We start from the raw sequence: 19,360 nt of genomic DNA, 5'->3' as shown, positions 1-19,360 counted from the left end.
TTGAGAGGAAGCTGCAAAACCGCTTCCTTGTGTGACTCCATGGGTGTTTCCTGGACTAAAAAACTTCACCCAACCTTCTTTTGGCACAGTCATGATAAGATAATATCCAGTGTGACAGTTTTAGGCTCATCGGTAAGTCATTTGAGAAACACCAACACGAATGCAGCATAAATTTGCCGAGAAGATGTGAATAAATCACATTAGGTAAATACTTATATTCTTCAGGGAACACTCAATAGTGCATTATCTGACTAATACAGGTTCTTTGGAGCCATGCTGCACATTCACATTCAACTGTGTGTGTGTGTGTGTGTGTGTGTGTGTGTGTGTGTGTGTGTGTGTGTGTATTTACTGCACCAGTATCTATGCAGAGAGCGGCAAGCAGGTCGGTAAGATGAGTTATCAGATCTGGAGACAGCAGCAAGTGGACGCAGCCCACCTTCCCGTCCAACTCCAACTGATGTCAAAACAGGAAAATGGATTGTGTGTTATGATAAATCCAAAGGTGACAATAAACACAAAGACTGAGACACACACACACACACACACACACACACACACAAATACAGGTACGCACTTTTGGTCCAGGCAGCATATCGTTCTGTTTGATTTTGACGATGGTCTCAATGAAACCAGAGCAGCTTCCAATTAGCAGTGGCTGAGACGGTGGGGCAGCCTGAGCTTTTACTTCAGCCTCTTCCTCCTCCTCACTGTCATCCTCTTCATCCATTTTACTTGCTGTTGCCGAATCTGTGTTTTCCTCTTCCTACGAAACCAAGCAAAAGAAAAAAAAAAATATTATTAATTTTACAGCAATGCCAAAGAAGCTCTGATAATTTTACAAATTAAAGATAAATCATAGGCTATTGAAAAGCGGGAAACTATCAGTTAATATGAGAAACATAAAATATTTGATCTATTACTTGTGGATTATATATATCTATTTCACATATAGTTAATACCTTAAATACAGTACGGTCCGGGGATATACAGATTGAGTATATATCCAAAGGGTCAAAGAGGACTGTTTTTAATACTGAAAATTGTGATGCATATTTGAATATACAAATCAAATCAAAGCTCATAGTGTGGCTAAAATTAAAAAAAAAAAAAAAAAAAAAACCTTAAAAGCTAAGTGATAAGCACAGGGGAGTAAGCCATGAATTAGCATTTTTGATAATAAATAAATTGACTCTGAATATGATGATATTGACGGTATATTACTCCATCTGGTACAAAGTATATACAATTTCAAAATATATCTTATAGATTCATCCAAGGCGTCCATCACCTGTGCCGTTCCCATGCTGTCATAGAGCAGCTGAACAGAACTCAGCTGCAGGATCTTGTGCAGGAAGGCGGGCGGCTGATGGATGTCGACAGGCACGCCGGTCTGACTGGCAGGGTCTCGCACCGCCTCATCAAAATACTCCAGCCTGCAGCACATAATAGCACAGCTCAGTGAACAAAACTGAACGCATCAAGACGCGCAAGAATCCTGTTCCTCTACCTCATTCAGTGAGGTGATTATACCTGCTTTGTGACACGCCGCTAAAAGGCACAATCACAGGTTTGCCTATTTTAAGAAAAGCAAACAATACCGCAGCTAAATGTCAATGACGATGAGCATTCTACCAACAGTATTACATTTATAAGGATGACAAGTGTAAACTGTCAAGTCTGTCCTGTTGAAGAAAAGCTCAGCTGTCAAGGCATTAGCACTGTACGGGCGGTTATTAGGCAGCCACCATTTATCCAATTCAACCACTGTGACGGGTTTCACTGAGTCTGAGTCAAGGTTTTGTGATGACCCACTCGACCGATTGCTGACCCCCACGGGCAGCTGCCAAGGGAAAAAAAAAAAAGAAAAGAGGAAAAAAAAAAAAAAAAAGAGTTCAACCATGTCACGGTAATGATTATTTTTAAAATGTCACTGGACTCACAACACGTGTAGAAAGTACACACAAAATCTAACCGTGGCTAGTTGAAAACTAAACAAACGCTGTTAGAAAACTAATAGTGGCTACTTGGTGGGACAAGTCAGTCGAGGTCACTCAAAATTGAACTCTTAATCGACAATCGATCAATCGATTGTCAGCCAAAGCCTGCTGTGCCAACTGTTGAGGGCTCAACTCAAATGACTGGGGTATCTTGATTATACACAGCTCCTGAAGTTCATATACAGTAAACACACACACATAATACAAATCTACACACATATATGTATGTATATATATATATATGTGTGTGTGTGTAGATATGTGATATATCTATAGGTATATATATATATATATATATATATATATATATATATATATATACATAAACTGACTGTAGATATGTGAGATATATATATATATATATACACAAACACACACATACATACATACATATATATGCATATACACACACACACACACACACACACACATACATACATACATACATACATATGTATATGTACAGGACTGTCTCTGATAATTAGAATATTGTGATAAAGTTCTTTATCGTCTGTAATTCAATTAAAAAACAAAAATTACTTTTTCATGATATTCTAATATTTTGAGATAGGATTTTTTCAGTTTTCTTTAGATGAAAGCCATAATCAGCAATATTAAAATAATAAAAGCAATATTTCAGTTGATTGTAATGAATCCAGAATGTATGACATTTTTGTTTTTGTAATTGCATTACAGAAGATAAAGAACTTTATCACAATATTCTTTTGGAAGACACTTTCTTCAAGAAAAAGTCTGCATCTTTCAACAAAAAGTTGATTCTGACCACATCAAGAAAGTGACTGACTCCGTGAAAGGAATGATTGTGACTATTATAGAAAAGAAGGGTGGTTATATTGGTCACTGAGGGTTTTCTTTCTTCCTTTTTTTAATTTCAGAAATGTTTATTTGTAAATTTTGAGTTTGTTTACAATTCTCACTTTTACAGGTGAAAATAAACAACTGAGATGGGAAAATCCTTCTTTTTCATCTAGTTGCATAATAATTCTGCACACAAATAGTTGCCTAATAATGGTGTACAAAGATATTCTCTTAAGAAAGCAAAAATTTCACTTTTAACACTTAAATGTTTTGGTTTGAGGGTTGGTTAACATTTTGGATTTACCAAGAGCACTGTAGTTGTACAATAACAAAACTAATCCTCAACAATACAACTTGCCTAATAATTGTGCCCGCACTGCATGTTTTACATAGATATACACACATATATAAATAAATACACACACACACACACACATATATATACACACACGCACACACACACACACACATATTTATATATATATGCATGATGATTTTGCTGCATCTCAGCTATCAGGCATAGCTCTGTGAGTTTTTAAGGGAAACTGAAGAGAGTGAGAGCTCTTTCAGTTAAACGTCACTCCAACGCAAATGTCTATTTGTCACTTTGAGCAAATAACAAGTCAGAGGGTTGTTCAGACATGATTGTTGAGCTGCTCAAATCTGCCTGGTTGGAGTAAAAAATCTCAAAGGTGATCAATGCAGGTACAGCCAAATAATATGTTGATCAGAAAAGAGGTTGTCGATGGAATATTTTAAAGCTGACTGACTAATAGTTGAAAAACATCAAGAAATCCACAGCTCTTCCCTACACTCAGTCCAAAGAAAACATTTCCAGTCTGTGCAAATAAAGAAACCGTGCATTATTATTTACAGAAACGTTAAAGTAAAATTGTGTCACAAGTACTCCCTGCACTCCCTGTCGAATATACACTGTCATACATAAAATTAATAAACAACTTCAAATCTGCAGTTAAAAATCTTGTACTAATGCGTTTCCTCTCATTATTTTGTCATTTTCATTCTGTGCAAACTACCTTTGAGTTGGACTTAAAATAATCACGTTATTGTTATTGGAAAAAAATAATCATGTTTGTGTCAGTTGTGATCATTATTTAATCCGTAACCTTGCTGAGCAACCTTCGGCAGTTTCTCCCATTAATGAGCCAGACTGCGGAAGATCACTACTTTTTCCCATGATTAATTTTAAATAACTATCGTGCACGTCACAGTTAATAGTACTGTGACACTGAGTTTCTTTTAAATAAGACGTTGATTTGTTAGTGGGAAGAGAACATATTCTAGTATCTGACTAAGGCTGAAAACATAACACTAGGCTTGAATTTCAGTGAACTAAAGGCACTTTAAGTTATGTCTGAATAAATTGGGGAAAATATAATATTTACTGCCCTGTTCCTACATGTCTTCTCTGAGCACAGTTCACTTGCAGGATTATCACTATTGTCAATTAGCCACACAGTCAAAGAAACAAAATAAATCAGTAAATCATTACATATCATTTTTCTTTACAAATAAAAAAAATTACCCTAATATATGCCCTTATTTGGGAAACTTCTAATGTTCATAACCAGCATATAACACGTTATTAAAGTACAGCAAGTTGAAAAATACGAGCGCGACCCCTGAAAGTGACACCGGAAATGCATCTGACTTCAAAAATGTGCTTCTAAGAGAGCACCTTGCCGGATCTCGCAGCAGACCTGAGGTCCTCCCATACGACTTTCATCAAATCTTGTGATCTTTTCACAACAACAATAACTCTGGCGGTCCGGCACCAATCCCTCCTGTCTGACATCCCATGCTAACCACACCCCAAGTGCAAGCTGGCAAGCTGCAGTTATTAAAAGACAAACCAGGCTGAATGAGGGGACTTCATCTGTAACGACTGGTTTAACACACAAGGCTGTTTGATAACACAAGGCCAGAATACCAAAGCTTATTATTTTGCTTGTTCTTATCTGACTTTAAATAAATAAACACAAAGGAAATCTTCACTTGCATCAAGTTTCCTCTCTCCACCAGCTGTACCGTAAGTGGTGATGTCAGAGTTTAATTTTTCTCATGACACATTCTCATGCTCATCATGAGGATGAAAAACAAAAAAGGAGCTAAGCATGTAAAGAGCAATATGAGAAAAGATTTTGGAAATATTGGAAGCAGCTTACATTGTGATGCTGGTTTTCCATTTTTTCCGTCTAGCAAGAGTCAAAGGGGTATTTTTTGTCTTAAATGCCTTGAACAACAATTCACAAGTACACTGAAAACCAGGACTTAACAAGCAGAGTTCCCTCATCTTGGAATTGTGAAATGCAAAGAAATGTTTGGACTGTACTAATGTTTATATACAGATGCTACAGCAGGAAAATGTAAAATACTTGAATTTTAATATTTGATTTTCTAAAGTAATACCTAGCGCAGAACATATTCAAACTCCTATATTTAATTACAACTACAACAATCCCATGTGCGTCTCTTAAGATCCAGAAGTTCACATAAGCAAGTTATTGCAACCAAATAATCTAATTGGCTGTAGGAGGGCAACATATAACTTGTTTTATTGAAAATACAACAGTTTCTATATTTTCAACGCAAGACCTGGGACAGGGCATTTACATGTAGCGGACAGTCATATTTCGAATTAGAATGATTCTGTGTGGGACTGTGGCAAATAGAGTTTTGTCTATCTGCAAAATGTGAAAGAAAATGTAAAATACCTCCATTTTATATTAACGATTTTATATCTTATGTCCGTGCATAAACTTTTATATATATCGTAGCATTAATTACTGGAAGACAGGATACCATAGTCTTTGGTCCAAAATGTATTACTAAACTATCCCGCGGGTCAATGAGTCAAAGGCTCTGTTTTGTTTTAATTTCTTGCAGCAAAATGTCCACGAAAAGAGGCAACCTACCGCTTAATGTGCACCTCTAAGGCGACGCCTGTCTCCAGGCCCAGGGGCTGGTGCTCGATGCGGACGATGGTGTCGAGGAAGGTGACTTTAATACGACGAAGGACTGCAAATAAAGATGAGACCCAAACGGGTGCACCCGATGTAAGGTTATTCACGATGCATCAGTCAGAGAGCAACACAAACCAGCTTGCGCCACAAATAGGTGCATCATTTCCTAATTTCTTTTGAAAGTGGACTTAAAAGTGTTGCGTGGAGGTTAGGGACCGTTTCCCATTCACATGGTGAGTTCATTTCTAAGAAAACTATTTCAAACAAGATATATGATTACTCTCGACATCAAGCGTTTCACACAATATGCAGAAAAATGCTGACTTTCCAGTCGCACCTGTGAGCCGCCGTGAGACTCACCTGTCTCAATGGTTTGAGCAAACATTTCGAGACCCTCCAGTGGAGCGGGTGGCTCCTCGGATGCCTCCGGCGGGTCCTTCAGACACTCCTGAGCCAGCTGCATACTGGATGTCATGCTCGATGACCAGCCTTCGGAGTCCCAGCCCCCACCTGAGTAGAACACACCATGTATGAATGCGACATGTACAAGATATCGAATATCAAACGTGAGCGCAGCATTCTGAGGACCAAACATATCCCGCAACAGATCCCCCTGTCATAGCACCGATGTGGGGTCTCCTAGATCTGATTTTTACTTGTGACATTGTGGATGCTCTGGGACAAACAAAGAGAATCCTGACAAGTAACAGCATGGGGACGGCATGATCCTGACTGATGTTTTACTGCCACCTGTCCTGAACTTACTGGTCCGGTACTTGGGTCGACATGTTATTTGGAGGCCGGAAACTTTTAAGGTGCAGTGATCGGTGAGCAGGGCTTGCCAGGGGATGGTGACTTCGATGCTGCTCACAAAACCATCGGCTATCTCCAGGGGAGCTCCCAGAGACTCCAGGAGCTCATTGACCGCCTGGAGGAAAGAGGAAGCAACCGGTGAGGGACAACAAAGAGGAGATGTCAACAAAAACGACCGAGGAAGTCATGGGGTTCACAGGATCCGGACGAGTGACTAGATCGGGGCTGTTTAAACACTTGGGACTGCTGGTTTCCTCGAAGAAACGCGAGCTAGGCTGACAGCATGACGTTTGGCGTAGGGAGATTGTTATTGAAGTCGGAGCGCTGTTGCGAAACACCCAAGTGTGCGTGAGTCCGACGAAAACACACCATGTCTACCGCCTGCTGCAGCTGGCGTGGGGTGGCGGGGGGGGGGGTACAATCGAACTTACCCAGACGTCGAGGTTAATTTCTCGGATGACACCGCTGCCATTGTACAGGTCCAAACCCAGTTGGTCCAAGCTCAGGCGCTCCTGCAGAAAGTGACCGAGGTAGTGCTGTAAGAGGTACCGACAGGCCCGCTTCTTGATTGAGCCCGACCAGGGGAAGAGCCAGCGAGACATAGGGCCGGAAAGCGCGGGGAGAGGGAGCGAAGAGGAGGCGGAGGAAACCGAGTGCGAGTACAGTCCGCTGGCAACTGCATAACAGACGGACACGAAGTGGGCAAAGCCAGGAATGAGCCAAAGCTAGCTAGACGGGGCTAGGGGTATGGGTAAAGCCTAACTGTCCTTCTCCCCCGGGCTGGACACAAAACACACGAAAATCCTTTGTGTCAGAACCGACGAGAGTCCGCCGCTTCTCGTCGATACGTTAGTGCAGCTGTTCTTGTCCGTCCCCGCTCATGATCACGGCGCTATTCTGTCGGACTGGAGCGGTCGGTTCCGTTACTGCGTCCCTCTCGTCTCAGGGTTGTTTATTGTTATCATTCGCAAACCGAAGGTATGGCGAGGACGTCCGTACGTCCTACGTCATCGTACCGGAAGTAGGACCGCAGAAATGAAAATATGACAGCCCACACACGCCATCTTGGTAAGGGCGAACTGTATCCTAGACTGTATTAATTATGTAGAAATGTATCAGAATTAATAAATCGAGTAATCTACATTATCTTAACGTATTGGCCTTGCAGATTCAGATATCAAATTATATAATCCTGTGACATATTTCCTAGCTATCATTTATGTAGTTTTATCAATTTTGATCAACCTCCAGCACACACAATGAAGTTAAAGTATGTCAGTGATTAAAGATTTTTTTTGTTCATTGCGGTTTGAAAAAATAAAGCAGAAACACAAGTGTTAATTAAAATCCAGTTATTAAAAATGTATTACTGACAAGTAACTACAGGCATTAAAGTGATAATGTTGTGAGATGAAGAAATCGGTTGCTCTTTGTAAATTGCTTTGGGCTAAAAGAGTAAACTATAAAGTAGTTGGTAATGAACTGAGGACAAATCTGCTGTATTCATACCCCTACACAACAAGAATATAGATTAGTAATTAGAGCCAGAGCTGATGGGATGCAATTTTTAGTTATTTCAACTAAATCTTTTCAACTGCAATGAAAACATTTCTCTTTGCTGTCTCCTTTTCCACCTTCTCTTCTCTCCACTTGCTGTAACCTCACCATTGTACTCAGATCCTTCTCATTCACCCACAAAGTCTGCCTTGCTGTAGCTGACCAAACATCTTGTACACCTTTTCTTTCATTCTTGATGATACTCCTTTATCAAACATTACACCTGATACTTACTTCCAGTTAAATTCAGAGGGTGGTGTCAGAAAGTGAATCAGATGTAAAACCTGGACTGTACTAAATATGAAAATCAAACCTATGTCTTTGCAGTATCATTTTAAATTCAGATGTATGTTGATGTGTTTAAAATCCATTATGCTTTAATGCTAGTTCCCTTTTTGCTTCACAAAGGAATGCAAATGGATCTAATGTGTTAATCAAAAACTTCACCACCAATCCATGAACTCTCAGGCTTATCCTGCACACATGCATGGGAAATCAGTCTTTTCATGGATGAACTTTGACCCTTTACATCACCAATCTATCATTAACAACTTTTTTTTCATTGTTTGTTTAACAATAAAGAAGAGCACATGGCAACACTGACCACGTCTTTATTACTAAGAAAATGTAGTGACTTCTATACAAATAAACAAAAATTATATGACACATCTTTAGGTCAAATAGCTCTGACATTGATCTTTTATAACAAAATCCTTCTACACAAACTTTATTTCGATTTACTTTAGTCCAAATGAAAGGCAAACTGGTAAAACAAATAAAATTAAAATTACTGCAAATTTTTCTTTCGCAGAGGTTTGACTGAGCCTTTTATTTTATGAATGCAACATCAGGGATCTTTCCTTCAGTCTGCAAAAAGAAATAGAAGAAAGATATTAGTGCCTTCGTGTAACATGAGTCATAAAACCTGTTTGGAGAAAAAAGCCCAGCTAACCTTTAATTGAGTGAAGACATTTGCTGCTCGATTGAAATCCCACTCATTGTCTTGCAGACACCTGATAAAAAACATGGAGGCAATATAAAGGGTGATGCAAAAATATTTCATCCAAAATGGGAAATGTTTACATTTTCTTGTTAATCCAAGACTTACTTCTGTGACCATTCCAGGTTCATACCAGACTTCTGTGAAAAGGCTGTAAGCATTTCCTGCTGAGGAGCAGTGAGTGTGGGCACAGGGCTGGAGGACGGCGTTGGGGCGGGAGCTACAAAGGCTCTGCGGATTTCCTCTGTTGTAGCCATCCGAATGAAAAGCTGGTCATTGACGATGCACAAACTGTTGAAAATGAACAGAGTAAACAGTGAGAAATTGCAAAGGGTGGGGCTCATATGTTTGTTGCAATCTCATGTCAAATTATAGTACTAAATTTAAGCACTGAGATAAAACAAACACAATGCACTGTTTCATCAGTAGTTTTTTTTTAAACACAAGTTGAAATAAAAAAGTGATATATGGAATAGGGACTAGAGTAATATATTGAACATAAGAATGATAGTATGAAAACCATTTTTGACAGAAAGTATAAAGAGTAGGGGCACATGTGTTGTCTATCGTGTGCGTCAACAACATAACCACAGGGATCTACACTTACCCAGAATTTCCTGCCGGGACTGTGATGAACACACGAGAGAAGGCCATGGTGGAATCTCGGGATTTACCATCAAAAGCAACTGAAAGAGACAGTTTAACATCAGGCAAAATTCAAAATGGGCGTGGTAAAATCGGAATAAAACTGGGATGGCAACAAAAAAACTACCTTACCTTCTTTAAAGATTCCACTCACGGTGAAAGTTAGTAGTGTGTTCTGTAAATGGGAAATATTTGTTTGATTTTAGATGATCCTGGCTGTGTCAAGGACAAATGCTAACCCATAACCCTGCAGAGCAAACATGAACTCACTGTGTAGGTGTTCACATCAATGGTAAAGGAGGCGATGTCGTGTTGAGTTTTGGGCAGTTCATTGAGGAAAGCCACCACATTTAGTCGCGTATGCTTCAGCAGTCTGAATCGAATTGCTGAAAGAGGCACATTTTCGAAGGCATGACAAAGAACATATCGGCCAAAATACTCAGCTGAAAAAAACAGAAATTCCGTAGGTCAACAGCAAACCAAATTTACTCACTTGGGTCTTTAATCCTCTTCAAATTCCGAGTATCTTTGTGATATTCTCCCAAACTTGATCTAAACACCAGAGGAAAAGAACACTGACTCACTCTGAATAAAACTGGCGTTCACAAAGGGATATGTAAACGGTAAAAATGAAGACATGTGTACTAACCTTGAAGGATTTTGGGATGAGAAAGGTGTTGTGAGGGATAACGAAGCTCCATCATGGTAAGCATCAAGGAGTGGCTGTCTGTCTCCAGAGTCATATATACTGTAGTACCTGAAAGTCAAGACGTAATTTAAGTTAATGCTGTAATTCTCTCATCCAATGCTCACTGCATGGAATTTTAAAAGTAAATTACTGATAAAAATCCTTACATTCTTTTATGTATGTTTGATTTCTCTTTTTTTTTCTTCATTCAACCTGTGGCTTTTTTTTGCTGTCCAATTTCTGTTTTATTTATGTCTCTGTGTACTCCAATATTGAATAGATTGCTGGCATCAATACCAGAACAAGGGGGGGTGGGGGGCAGTATCACTTTGAGGAGGCACTGGTTCTCCTTTAGGCTAATTCAATGTGAACTACACCAGGAAACATCGCCATGTCAAGAGACTGTCCGGTGCAATGACTCCCCTTCATTGTTTCTTTCTCTCCATATTGTAACATAGCCTATGATTTATAGAAAAAGCTCTATCACAAACATTAAGAGAAATAGATGTGTTGCCATTGTAATGTAAAAATGTTTAATATCCATTAGCGCAAGATGAATCACGCAGGTCTTTTTTCCCATTGGTGCTCTAAGGTATAAATTCCAAATTTAACATCTGGATTTAGTACAAGCTACCTGACTCACTTTTAGTAAAAGTCACAGAGACTGGGGGGTTCGAATACTTTATGGGGAAAAAATGTAAATACACTAAACAAAAACGATGCTTGTACCTTTTTGTGACTTTAGTGTTAAAAAAAGTTTCGGAGGGAAAGTAAGCTAACTGAAAGCATCACAATTGCAAGCATGTACTGCAAAGTGTTTGGCAAATTAAAAGACAAATAACATTAAGAGGTGGATATTTTGGTGATATGGAAAAAAAATCTCCTTGTGAGTCACTGCATTTTGTCCTACAAGTCTCTGATAGTGTTCTGTTTTCTGGTACTCTTGGAAGGAAACCAACACAAAGGTAATAAAAAAAATGTCCAAAAGAAAATGGGTACACCCACTGTTGCAAGAATCGCAGGATGAGAGCCTTGATTTCATCTGAGGCGAAACAACTTCCCTGAGGGTACAGCAAAAATGTACACACATTTAAAGTTATTAAACATTAAAGTCACCACAGTGATATCTAAAAAAGAAAAAAAAAAGAAAAAAAGAAAAATTTACACCAGACGAGGCAACTGTTTCTATTCTACTAACTTCAGTCATCATGTAATTAAACCATTCACCTTGCAGGGTGGTATAGCGGTGGGTGTTTCCACATCAAATCCAATTGGTGGAGGAAGATCATGACCATCCTGCATGGAAATCAGAAATATCATATCTAACCTGGACCTTTTCCTGCATTATATTCAATTCTTGTGATGTGATTCACACCTCAAAATACTTCATTAGTTAAAAAAAACTGTTGCAATACATAAAGATTGTTGGGTATGAACTGATCTTAAAAATGGTCTTTCTCTCAAATTCGCATGCTTCCTAATTGAGTGTATGAGTTTATTTTTTTGATTTGACTGCAAAAGCTACAAAAACCTGACAGTGTATAAATTATGTGATCGACTTGCCAGTTTGAGAAGCCGGGGAAACCTCTGTCGCACAGCGCTGGTAAAGGAACAAAAATCAAGGACATTTAGATTATCATCCCACAGACCTACACACACATTAGCGACCATAACAACTGCTGTACAATCAGTCACACCCACCAGTCAACTTAATGTAATGTGGAACAATGTAAAGAATAGTGATAGTAGTTTGCGCAGTGCACACAAAACTGCCACTAGGTGTCACACTTCACATAGAGAACATTACCATATAAAGGTACATTTGGATTGAAGCAATAGGCAAGGCACATTAAGCCAATTAAAATAGTTTGCCAGTTTGCTGTTTAAATTATGTGCATGGTTATTTTGTCTGGGCGCAGAAACAAATACATCTAGATCTGAGAACAAATTTGATTGGAAATCCATGATGCAATATCACGCAGATAAGTAATCGTGGCAAGGAAACACCTCAACAATAATTCTAGACCCCAAAAGATTAAAAATGTATGTGAGACAAAGTGCAATGTTGTATCTCACCATCACCTAAAACAATACGTTAATTTTTCAGCAGATAACATACTTTGATATGAGTGGCTAATTTAGTCCATTTATAAACACACACCAACTTCATTATGTCATTAGTTCTTACTAATGCAACACAAGTACGATGTCTATCTACCGGTCATCTTCACCGGTTCTTAACATAAATTGTCATTATAACTGCTGGTTTTCATAAAAATCAACTAAACACAACTTCATAAGTTGGACCAAAGCAGTAAAAATAAACAAACAAACAAACAAATAAATAAATAATAAGATAAAATCACAACTTTAGTTAGCACGCTTTTTGGGAAAATGATCCCTTAGATACTTCAGGAAACTTTCTGCCACCAGAACCATAGGATTTATCGTTCTCTGTCAGCAAATGAATCCATTTATAGACCCTCCTTCGGGTACATACTGGGACAGCACTTCCAAACCCAAAGAGAACTTACCAGCATGTATACTTACCCTTCCCCCCAAAATGAAGATATACACAGATCTGGCATAAAAAAGCAACAAATACATTTTTCCAGGTACACAAAAACACACACACATACATGTATGGATTCCTGGTGTATGGGAGTATACATTTGAAACTGTAGTTACTTCCATCTGTAACAGTGAAATAAATAAGTCAGGGTGCTGGGAGAGAAGTGGTTACTGCCAGTCTCAGTAGTTGCCTGCAAACTGTGGTCAAGTGATAAAGAAAAAATTAATGTGCACTAACACAAAATAAAAGAGGGGTCTGGATAGAAAGAAAAAGTTGAATTCTCCCTTGGCTGAAAAAAAGGCGATCTCAAACACAGCCAAAATAATGATGGCTGAACACATGAGGACTATGATGTGAAGTTTGTTTATCCTGTCGCCCATTATTATCAGCAAAGGACGAGAACCTGAAAAAAGACAGCTCATCTCAGTAAGATTGACCAAGCACCCACTGCTGACCCGATGAGACTTCTACTGCTGCAGAGCCAAAGACAGCATATGTTCATTTTATATAATCATCACCATGAATTCCGAGGAAATTGGTGTTTCTGGCTTGCATCCCATAATTCACAAAGTTGATATCAGTACAACTCTGGATACAGAGGCACCATGGGGCATTGGTTTAAGTTATTACCACCACAGTGTTTAAAATTGTTATCAGAGCTTTTTGTACTGAACACAGCCATCAGCACGTTGGAAGTGGAGATCATTTCCCCGCTTGACTTCTATCAGGCAAAACGCTTTCAAATTTCTGTTCAGAAAACATTTCCCTTAGCTTTGAAAAAACAGTTGTCAAACTCTGTCCAGTGCATTCACTAAACAGCAGGTGCCTGTTGAGGCGGAAAAGTACTAAATGAGTGGAAAAATAAAGGCTTATTTCCCCCCTTGACATTGGGCTCATCATTGATGACATGTCCCTTTCCGTCTCAGCCCAACGGCATTTCCTGTGAAGTCCCATGTTCTGTTTCTAATCGCCACCATATCAGTGAGGCAGTGCTCATGGGGACTGAGGCAGAGTAATCGTGACTGTGCCTGCCTTAGGTTGTCCCAAAGTTTCAAGGTGGGATCTTACCCGTCATGGGCTATCCAGCCTTCCATACTCGCCTGATACAGGAAGCCAAGTGGGCAAGGGTATTATCGGTGGATGAGTCGTCAGTGGATGAGTGGTTTATTTCATCCGCACTTTGGTCAAGACAACTGTGGATTGGCCGTTCTCCAAAACAAAACAACCTACAGTGTCGCACAGTATTGCTTAAGGGATGGTTCAGATATATTTTTTGACAGCCGTTCAGCTGAACTTTGTTGAGAGGGTGATGGCATTTAAGATTCATGAGTAACGTTCATTTGAGTTCTACACCATCAGTAGTGTGATGGCATGCCACCAGTTTAAGCAATGACTCAACAGGCAGCAGGGGATGCTGGGTAAAGCTTCACTGAGAACATCAAATCACACCAGAAGAGTCGAGACAAAAGTTGAATAGGGAGCACAGCTCATGCTTCTGGAGCAGCTGAAAGCTTAAGCCTTTTAAGAAGAAACCATTTAAATCTAAATTTTGATTCAGTTAGCAATCCTGTACCACAATTACATCTTAATCATGGTAAACCCTGTAAAATGAAGGAAGAAAATAATCCCAAATACAAAGACATACAGATATTTTAATTTTGCTTCATACAAACAATCTACCGCTGGACAGGAAGTGCTTGTCCATCTTCAGACCTGACACGGTTAACCCTTGGTGCACTGATTAACTTCAGAGGTGAAACTCCAGGCACAAACAATCATACCACTGTACTCTGGATAAAAACTCTTGGTCACCCCTCCCAGGCAATGACTGACCTGATATAAGAGGCTTGATCCTTGAAGAGTTCACACAAGGGGTTTCTGTTCAGCCACAGCTCAACAAGCTTCAAGCCTTTCACCTTGTCCAGCTCCCGGTCTGACTTCAGCTGTTTGGTCACACAGAAACAGATCAACCAAATAAAAAAATGTGAGCAGGATCAAATCAAAGATAAATTAATACATTACTTCCTGGTTTGTCATTACATATAAATTATGGATCCATGTATTCCTCTCACCTCATTATTGGAAAGGTTGAGGGTCTTCAGATTAGGCACTTTGGTAACCAATTCAGAAAAATCATCCAATTTATGGATACGGTTGTTGCTCATGTTCAAGCCAGCCAGCTGAAAAGTGAAGAGGAGTAGACACTATGGAAAAGCTGACTGGGTTGGTACATCAAAAGATTGATTTTACGCTCAAGATTTTGCCTAAGGGGAAAACAAAAACAGATGTGTGTAAAAATAACCACCTCTGGAATGTTTTCTTCAATGACTTTGATGACAGCTTCCATGTTTGTTTTCCTATTTAGGATGACTTCGACATTCTGTGACACAAGGTCTGTTACAGAAAACAAAAATGAAGCAAAATATTACATAAATATACAACTACATTGAGGTTATGACTTAATTTTCAAAGATGTAAAACAACACACTCTGCTAGCCTTGAAAAATCCTTGAATTGGTAAACACGGTCAGTTAGTGTTAAACGATGCATGAAAATGTTTAACATATAATTACCAGGGTCCGTCCGTATGTTGCTCAAGTCCAGTGATTGCTGTGAACCATCAAATCGTTTTGCCATGCATTGCTGTGAAAGATAAGAAAAGACTGATCGGAACAGTTCTTGTAGACATTTTTAAATTAGTTTTCAACACGGTCAAAGACCAGAGAACCCGTTGAGTAAAATATATCCCATCACATAATCGTGATCATATTTTGAGCATGAATTTTGTGATCTCGAGGCATAATGTTGACGGATATCTATTTCTATCTCACCTTGAGATGCTCCACATGTTCAGGCTTTAGGTCAGACTGGAGCATTGACGGTGGAGCACTGGAGTTTACATGCACCTCCACCTGTGAGAAATTAACATTGATATGGTAAACAGATAGTAACCAATACTCTGTGTTTATTCAAATAATGATTTAAAAAATTTATTCAAACGTTAATGGTTTGTCTGATTTGTAAACGTTAAAGCAAAATAAAAGATTATACAAAGTATACCGTGACAGTACAAAGTATCTTATCTACATTTGGTAGGAAACAGAGGAGTTGAACTTTTTTGAATCGGCCATCATACACGGGAAACTCAATCATTCAGGGGTATTACAGTTTGAATACACACCAGTTGTAGAGATCACAGGTTTGAATCAACATACCTTATAACCATCTGTGTCTGTGATCTTGTGAGAACATTTATGTAAAGCACTTGCAGCAGAGGAATCATCCACATAGAAGTGGGCTTTGTTCCGGTCAACGTGATACTAAATGGTTGGAAAGAGACAAACATTTATTCTGTTATCCTAAATTAATTGCCAAAACACATGGCTTTAAATCAGCCTGTTTAAGCTTTCATTAATCCAGCTAAACCTCACCTGAACAGGTGTGTAGGATATTGAACAGATATTCTGAAGAGCTGTCAACAACCATTTCTTGTCGTATTTTCTACCATGTGGTATCTGTTGAACATGGGAGGAAAGTAAGCACTCAAACACTCAAAATAAACAGGTGTGAAAATTTTGTGTTGACTGATACAATACACACCGTCACTTTGTACCAGCCTGACCGGTTCATGCCTCTAATTCCACCACCACCCCGTCCACCTCTGTCTGCTCGAAAGCCTCCTCGGCCACCTCCTTTGCGTCTCTCAAATCTCCCATCTTTCCTTAGATGTCTTCCATAGGGGTCACTGAGTGATGACATAAGGTTAAAAAATGTAAATAATCATATTGTTCAGTAATAATTCAAAATACTGTGGATCAAAAAACACTTTCATAATCTGCAAACTTTTAAGTATATAAATTCAAAAAGAGTGAGGGCTGATCTACCACAGAGTACAGTAGTGGTCAAAAACAGGAAATTAAGGCAAACATGGTTTGAGAATGAAACTCATCAGAAAATAGGTCTTGCACAACATGCACTCTAGAATAAATGTGTCTAGTTGTATTTTCATTTAAAAGGTGTTCCTCCTGAGCTTGGCAACGTTTATGAAGATTGTCTTCATCCATCTGAAGCACACACACACACATCACACAGGGCCATCAGACACACTTACAATCTATTATGAGAGGTGCTGTCTTGTGAGTTGTCGCTCATGGTTACATCTCCATCGTCTTCAAGACGAGACCGTGGTCCAGGGCAACCGAAGCCTCCAGAGTGACCTCCACGGGGACGGTCACGTCGTCCTTTGTCATTGTAACGGCCCTTATGGGAACCTCGATTTTTATGACTGCGGAACTGTGGGCCAGTCCTGTCATCATGCTCTGAGAGGTAAAACAATTTGATGTTACAAATTTAATCTGCTCCTTTGCAGTTAAAGTATACAAATGATACATGAGGATCAAATCAAAATAAGGAAATTACAAGAAAAACACAAGCGAGAAGCAAACATATAATGTTGACCTCTGACTACAACCAAATATTGGGACATTTTTCGATTATGGAACTGGTATAACTTACAAAATAGTGATTTAATAATGATACCAAAAATTGAGCTTGCACGTTAACAGGGAACAAATCGAAATATGCATCAATAAATGACGTTGTATGTGAATCCAGCAAGGACAGTCACGACTGGAACACTTCTCCTTCTACAACGGAACAACGTCATTGACAATTCTCGTTGACGAAATGTACTAGCATTGTATTACAATCGACCTAGTGATACGTTCGGCTCCGGTGGCCCGGAGTTGTAATTTTACCTCCTGGGACATTTGACCAAGAGCTTCTCACATCTCTCCCCACCCAAAAGTCATCGTAATCTAAAGGAAAATCGTAAAAAGTGGAGAAAAGATGTGGGGTTAACGGAGTGAACGGCAAAGTCTTTCTTACCGTAGTAATGCCCTCCATCCGCCATATTTCGGTATACGGTGATGGATTAAAAAGCACAGATCTGTGTATGTAAACGCAAATTGTAGCCACTCTCTTCAGGAAACAAATAGACTGAGCTTCGAACGAAAGCGGATCATCCCAGATCTCTTAAAAAGCTGGCAAAGAGCTCAAACGAAAGGATCTTTGCCAGCTGGATGTAGCCTAGCTAGCTTCGACGCATTGAGGAGACAACGGAAGTACATCTCGCGTACTGAAACCCTTCCGGTGCTCTCCAGCCTCACGGCGGGAATGTGAACAAAGCCTGTGTGTTAACGCGCAGCTATGACAACGGCGGCACTGTGTCTCTTTGGAGCGTAAAGAGACTAAAAACTTCACAGAGCGTACTTAAAAACAACCGTGTCACACAACAACGCTACAGAGCCGCCCCTACCACCCACAGACGTCAAACCAGATTAATTATGGCGAAGAAACTCATGGCAGTTTGTGTTTCCACGAACGGGCTAAAACTAGAGCTAACAGGAAACAAGCTCATATGGCTGTGTATGCGTTCCTTCTACATCATCCACAGCTAGATAGTTTTGTGGATCAAGTCTTTAATTATATCCCTACATTTTTCAGTAACCACTCAATGAACCCTGTTAGTTAGGTACAGTCATATTGTGGCGAAGCTTAGGTTTGCAAGAGACAAATAGACTTGTATCTTATTTGCAAACCTGAGGTTCACCACAATATTCCTCACACTGACAAATTTAGCAACTTCCCAAAGTAGACCGTTGTCAAATCCTATCGTTGCAAATGTACTTAGTTTATCTCCATGTTTCAACTCTCAGAGGTTTCAGATGATTCTCAAGTTTTGCCATAAGTTCTGACACCGATTGACCATGACCTTTATGACAGAGAGCCTTCACAGACACACTCCCCATCACATATTATCCTCGATACAATTCATACGAGTGTTAGTTTATAATTAAAGTCTCCAACCACCCTCGTTCTTCTGGTCTGCACTTACTAAACTTTCATTAAACATATACTTTTGCCAGCCTCTTTGGTGTTGATGGTAAAACAGCAACTGACGGGTATTTCAGGCCGTGTCTTGGCCCAAGAGTACGGAGTCCAACTTACCTTGGTTCACCACCCGAGTCACAACCAAAAGGGGGTAGTGGTTCCTGAACAGATTCAGTTTGTCCATACAAAACCGTCTGTCACTAATTTAGGGGACTTAATACATGATCTGACCGGAGAAACCACAATATTGTAAAGTAATGTATATAAGATAGGACTGTTTAGCAGGTAGCTTTTGCAACTACGTATCAAGTGCTAGGATGCTAGCTTGAAATAGCAGTTAGCATGAGCACGACGGAGAATGGCAGGGACTCATGCCGAGCTCATTGAGAG

General features: G+C 39.5%; 2 protein-coding genes across 2 annotated transcripts in view; both read right to left on the bottom strand.

Moving 5' to 3' along the window:
* atg2a (autophagy related 2A) overlaps positions 1-7,971 on the bottom strand; it is a 29,362-nt gene extending 21,391 nt beyond the window's left edge. The window contains exons 1-7 of the mRNA XM_086158608.1: positions 7,048-7,971; positions 6,569-6,731; positions 6,164-6,313; positions 5,756-5,858; positions 1,292-1,436; positions 578-766; positions 358-457 (exon numbers count right to left, since the gene is read on the bottom strand). Coding sequence (XP_086014734.1) covers positions 358-457; positions 578-766; positions 1,292-1,436; positions 5,756-5,858; positions 6,164-6,313; positions 6,569-6,731; positions 7,048-7,218 — 1,021 coding nt within the window. The 5' untranslated portion in view covers positions 7,219-7,971. The remainder of the gene's footprint in view (positions 1-357; positions 458-577; positions 767-1,291; positions 1,437-5,755; positions 5,859-6,163; positions 6,314-6,568; positions 6,732-7,047) is intronic.
* Positions 7,972-8,768: 797 nt separating this feature from the next.
* Positions 8,769-18,186, bottom strand: nxf1a (nuclear RNA export factor 1a). Its single transcript, XM_086158615.1, has 21 exons — positions 17,966-18,186; positions 17,190-17,397; positions 16,679-16,823; positions 16,510-16,593; positions 16,294-16,398; positions 15,910-15,990; positions 15,652-15,721; positions 15,384-15,472; positions 15,151-15,258; positions 14,912-15,021; positions 12,070-12,106; positions 11,734-11,802; positions 11,512-11,567; positions 10,468-10,575; positions 10,312-10,370; positions 10,089-10,204; positions 9,951-9,993; positions 9,781-9,859; positions 9,282-9,464; positions 9,126-9,186; positions 8,769-9,040 (listed from the first exon to the last, which is right to left on the bottom strand). Exons 1-21 carry the CDS (start codon positions 17,988-17,990, stop codon positions 9,002-9,004), a joined length of 1,875 nt encoding a protein of 624 aa, XP_086014741.1. The 5' UTR covers positions 17,991-18,186; the 3' UTR covers positions 8,769-9,001.
* Positions 18,187-19,360: the final 1,174 nt, after the last annotated feature.

The sequence above is a fragment of the Fistularia commersonii genome, chromosome 13 (assembly GCF_037954325.1).
Source record: "Fistularia commersonii isolate RoL2024-O1a breed Wild chromosome 13, RoL_Fcom_v1.0, whole genome shotgun sequence".
Classification (NCBI taxonomy): domain Eukaryota; kingdom Metazoa; phylum Chordata; class Actinopteri; order Syngnathiformes; family Fistulariidae; genus Fistularia; species Fistularia commersonii.
The sequence above is the reverse complement of the archived record's forward strand: the minus strand, read 5'-3'. Positions and strand labels throughout refer to the sequence as shown.

What these genes read in the sequence shown, in the direction of transcription:
- nxf1a (XM_086158615.1), bottom strand. Translation starts at nt 17,990, where the DNA reads ATGGCGGATGGAGGGCATTACTACG. An exon ending in GATCAAGCCTCTTATATCAG is followed by an intron (nt 12,107 to 14,911) that starts GTCAGTCATTGC and finishes TTCCTTTACCAG; the next exon opens with CGCTGTGCGACAGAGGTTTC. An exon ending in GAGTGGAATCTTTAAAGAAG is followed by an intron (nt 9,860 to 9,950) that starts GTAAGGTAGTTT and finishes TGTCTCTTTCAG; the next exon opens with TTGCTTTTGATGGTAAATCC.